The sequence below is a fragment of the Carassius gibelio genome, chromosome A8, assembly GCF_023724105.1.
Source record: "Carassius gibelio isolate Cgi1373 ecotype wild population from Czech Republic chromosome A8, carGib1.2-hapl.c, whole genome shotgun sequence".
NCBI classification, from domain to species: domain Eukaryota; kingdom Metazoa; phylum Chordata; class Actinopteri; order Cypriniformes; family Cyprinidae; genus Carassius; species Carassius gibelio.
Genome location: NC_068378.1, coordinates 28,379,112 through 28,384,111, shown reverse-complemented (window position 1 = coordinate 28,384,111; position 5,000 = coordinate 28,379,112). Strand labels below are relative to the sequence as shown.

General features: G+C 39.3%; 2 protein-coding genes across 3 annotated transcripts in view; both read right to left on the bottom strand.

Annotated features, from left to right (window-relative positions):
• Positions 1-725, bottom strand: part of LOC128019133 (transmembrane protein 198-like) — a 7,246-nt gene extending 6,521 nt beyond the window's left edge. Inside the window, 1 exon segment of the mRNA XM_052605195.1 lies at positions 467-725. The gene's annotated coding sequence lies outside the window, so the exon portion shown is untranslated.
• A 1,685-nt stretch (positions 726-2,410) lies between these two features.
• The window catches only part of trim36 (tripartite motif containing 36), a 15,550-nt gene continuing 12,960 nt past the window's right edge, over positions 2,411-5,000 (bottom strand). For both annotated transcript variants that reach the window (XM_052605184.1, XM_052605185.1), the window contains exon 10: positions 2,411-4,193. In XM_052605184.1, the coding sequence (XP_052461144.1) occupies positions 3,848-4,193 (346 nt within the window). In that variant the 3' untranslated portion in view covers positions 2,411-3,847. The remainder of the gene's footprint in view (positions 4,194-5,000) is intronic.

Genomic DNA, 5,000 nt, shown 5'->3' with positions numbered 1-5,000 from the left:
TTCCTGTGATTAAATCTAATGACATGAACCGTATTCCCTCATTTATTTCTCTAAAAGAAGTTCCTAAACTTTTGAAAAATCTTCGTGAATTGAATTGTGTAGAAAACATCAAATCTGAGGGATCATGCTAATGTCACAACTCAGACCATATATTTCATAATTACATCTTTCATCTACTTTAATACACACCGAATTAGAAGCGCTTTGATGATTTAGCACTTGCTGGTTTTTCTGCTCGGGTCAGGATGGCTAAAGAGCAAACTGGACTTAAGTAGGTTTTAATCACAGATTAAACTTGCTCACTGGTGACTGTTTTCAAGCCATTTCTCTATGTAGCCTACAGAATTAAAAGCACATTTTATAATAGTTTCAAGAGTTTCAATCTCAATTATGTAACTTTAAGTTACTTAAACGCTTGTCAAATGTAGAAATAGTTTTCATAACAATATTTAAAACAGTTACTTACCAAAGCAGATCGGATCCACGCGCGTCAGTATTCACATGAGCGAAATAAACACAGTCGTTTTCTTTTTGTCGTCTTTTCTCTCTTCGCTTCGGTTATTTGGCTCAAACATGAACACTTTCTCCTCTCAGACACAGCCAGACTTCAGCAGTCGGTCAGTGTATAAACTATATCAGAATAACTTCACGAATAAACCAAGTCCGCGTCAGAAGACATCATAGAGGCGCTTATCCACTGAGGAGTCGCTCGCGAACGAGTCGGCTTAATGAGTCGACTCCTTTGAATGAACGATATGAGTCGGCTCCCGTCTGAGAGCCGTTTTGAAGTTTTTTTATTTATTTATTTATTTTCTCAATAAAAGAGCAAATAATGTTATGAATTTTTTCCGCTAATGTTGCTTTGATGTGAACAGGATGATTCTCGCTCGCTCAAACACATCAACAGATTCAACACACGTGCATTATAATAGATTACGATTTAACGGATGTTTCTGTTTCGCACACTGTGATTTAGTTTTTATTCTGAATTTGATTTGTTTATAGTAGTTGGTGTTTTGGATAGTTCTCTCTGATTCATCACATATTTGATGTCTGCAATATGCATTTTTTAGTGTTTGCTCATCTGCAGTGGCTAGACGTTTGCTATCAGACGTAAAAAGAGATGTTTATAAAGTAAAAGATGGTCGTTTTAGAATGCATGTAGATCTTCTCAGATGTTTTTACAAAGCAGATTTTTCCCAGATCAAACATTCTTTATCAGACATCTTTATGTACCAGTGCAATCCGTAATAGTGATTTATGTTTTTACATAAATTAGGTTTGGGGGTTTTATACCAAAAATAATGTAAAATTATGATATTTCTATATGTCTTGGGGCCAGAAATTGGCTATGATAAAACGATTTTAATTGTGTATTGAATCTGAATTATAGTGTTATTTAACAAAACGAAATATTAAATGGCATTTTAATTAATTGTATTTTTTAAAGGGCTTAGTTAAATTACTTTGAATATTTTAATTATATTTCTGCAAACATACCAGACATAGATCAAAACATTGACATATTTGGCTAAACTGTTATTAGCCAGAATTGGTACTAAATAGAGATCCGTCTGAGAACCGAAAGAGCCGGTTCTTTTAGCTAAGCTGAGCCAAATGATCCGGATCTCTAAAAAGAGCCAGAATTCCCATCAAAATCAGCAGGTTCGGCGTGACGTCACAGTTGCCCTGGTTACGGAGTCGCGTTATTTTTCAAATGTGTTTTGTTTTCCAGCTCGAGGCCGTTAATTAAAGCTGTTTTAGTTCAGCTCTGCTTTACACCAGCAGCAGTTACTACTGAGAGAATCTGTCCATCTGTCGCTTATTATGATTATTGTCATATGTCAGATCCTCTTGCATGATAATCATGATAATATCTCGCAGTGTGTGCATGTTAATATTTGAGGGAAGAAAGTCTGCGAAGATTTTCCTTATTTGTGCTGCAACCAGATTTCACAATAAAACTCCTGTAGTCTTTATTAACCACGATAACAAACCATTATCAGTTATACTAACACAGTCTCGAAGATATTCTATAGTATTTAAATACAATAAGTGAATATCAGCTCCTAACTCTTGTGTCCAAAGTGAATTTATTTCTATTTAATCGAATTCGGGGTTAGTTAAAAATGCGCATCATCTCAGATCATCATTAAATAAGTTGAATATGTGATCATTCCTGCAGCACACATGCGATTGTTTCTTTTACAGCAAGTTTAATTCTTCATCAGACAGTGTGAGAAACACCAGTGAAGAGAGAGATTTGACTCGTGATCTCTATAATAACATTACACCAGATGCACACATTCACCAAGAAATGCATGTTAGAATAATAAATGTTGCTCACACACAGCATTTCTATTTTTATTTTTTAATAAGTTCATTTGAGAGGGAACAGAAACACGACTGATACAGCTAAAAGAACATTCATTTATTGTTATACAAAACCTCACATAGCACATTAAAAATAAAACCACGCAGATGCAGGAGACGGAGAGAGCTGCTCACATCTGTTAAAGCCTGTGATAGATCACACTGCATCACGCTCACACATGCTTTAAAGTGCTAAAGAACTCCAGCAGGATTCAGAAGATCAGTACCACACATTACAAACCCAGCGATCACAAACCCTGTTTAACGTGAACAAGAAACAGCACAACATTTGGTTACAAGCTCCCAAACACATTCTGTGATGTGACGCACCTGAAACAAGTGAACAAGTGCATTATTCCTAAATAAACCGTTCCGATGGTGAAAACAGAGTGAAGATCTATTCGTGTGGATTAAGCAAAAAACAAACAGAAATGATGGGACTCATAAAAAAATGCTGTCAGTCCTTCAGTTCACTGATCGTACACACAAATACACTTTTAAAATGATCACAAACATGTAAAAGCTCAATCTAATCATCTAAAGCGTTCAGAGAACACAAGTCTCCTTTTAATGCGGTCACAGTTTAAAACGTCTGATTAGTATGAGATTTTAATGACAAGGTTAAAGAAGGAAATTATCCACAGATAATAACACGCTAATCAAGTAGTAGGACGCGTCCCAAGATGCTTCAACATTAAGATGACCACACGTTTATATCCTCCGTAAGCCGGCGGTCAGAACACAACTACAGAATAACCCTCGAGATCCTCCTGCGGTCAGAACTAGAGCACCAGAGGAATCAGTGGAGTCCGTGGATCTGGGATTACTCCGTAAGGCCATATCAGTCCCGTCAACACATCTGCCTTGCATTACTAGTGCATGTGTGCATTTAAGGTGTTCAGGTCTGTCTCACAGGAATCCTATTTCGGTTCAGTTTGATCAGCACCGGTTTGATTCAGATGCTACATTTCATTTAAAAGTGGTTTTGTGTTTTTCACTCGATTACGAAAAAAAACCCTAGCACACAATCATATCTACATGCTTTTCTAGAACGACTGATTTATTATTTTTTATTAACTTTGAAACGTCTGTGTTTTACAGGTGCAGCTACAATAAAAACTAAATTAGTGCACATTCATGTGGTGCTCAGTAGTGAATTCTTGTGTTTAAATCATTTCGCTCATGCATGTAAACGATGTGAAGTAATTAACAGTATCAGTGCACATTCTTCAGAAAGTGACGTTGTGAGGCTTTGCATTAGATTTCAGTGTATAAAGGTGCCCTGCGTGAAACCTGATGTGTGTGTCCAGATCCCGATCGACTGATGTCACTGAAGGCACGTAGGCACTCGAGATCGGCTTTGGCTCTTAAAACAGATGGACTTGTATATTTGGGCAGTGACCCACACGACCGTCACGAGGAGCTCAAGAGAAGTAGACCGAGTTACCAGAACTAACAGACACGGACAGGACCCTCACATGTAGGACAGACGCTTGGCCGTGATGAACTCCTCCAGATGAACCGCTCCGCCGCCCAGGAGCCCGAACGCAGGGAACATGGTCCCGGAGCAGTCCACCGCTCGCTCGTACAGACAGCGCATGGAGTCTGCGTCGTAGAAGAACACGCGACCCGCGTCATAGTCCAGACAGACTCCGATCCTCTGTGGCATGGGCAGGACTCGGCTGCTGTGGTCTCCGGCGGCGGTGGACGCTTTGGGGATGAAGAGCCGGCCCATGCCCACAGTGACCAGTGTGAAGGGCAGAGAGACCTCGAAACACGTGTCCTCGCTGCCGCTGTCGTGACCGCTGTCGTGGTCGTACCTGACGGGAAGAAGAGTCAAGTTAGAATCCTCACCGAATATTAGCCACAAACAGCTTGCTTATTCCTCACAGTAACCAGGATGTGTGTCGAAGCCAGCTCACACCAGAACTACAAGCATCCTAACGCTCTTAAAGTCAGGTGGATTCTGATTGGCTGTCAGTGTCAGGAGTCATTCTGTGCCGTTACGGTTGTGATGTGAGAATAAGAGCTCGTCAAAGCCCTGCACAAATCAAGTTAAAACCATATGAGCAGAGGATGAGTCAAAAGTAGGAATCAGAATATTAATTAAAACAAATATTTCTTAGTGTCTCAATTGTTTAGAGACTACTGATAATGCATCAGCTTCTGGTCTATCCACCTGCTCATGTACAAACTGAGATTTCTGCATAAAAATATGAGTCTGTTTTCCAGCAGATGGGCTTCTTGAAAAAACAACAACATCTTGATCAGTCATTATACTTCAGCAAGATGAAAAGAAGACGGTCCGATCCCTTCACAGATGCACTGATAGTAAAATACCTGCGCTGAAGTGTGCAGCACACATTAACACACGGCCGTTCCTGTACTTCTGTCCCCAAATTTAAGACATCTTGAAATTATAATTAAAATTTGTGAGTGTGTGTGTGTGTGTGAGTGTGTGTATCATATCAGGACACAACTCTGTATAATGTCATGGCTATGACACAGGTATTACAAGGAGAGGGTGACTTATGAGGACATAACCCATGTCCCCATTTTTCAAAACACTTATAAATCATACAGAATGAGTTTTTTTGAGAAAGTAAAAATGCACAAAGTTTCCTGTG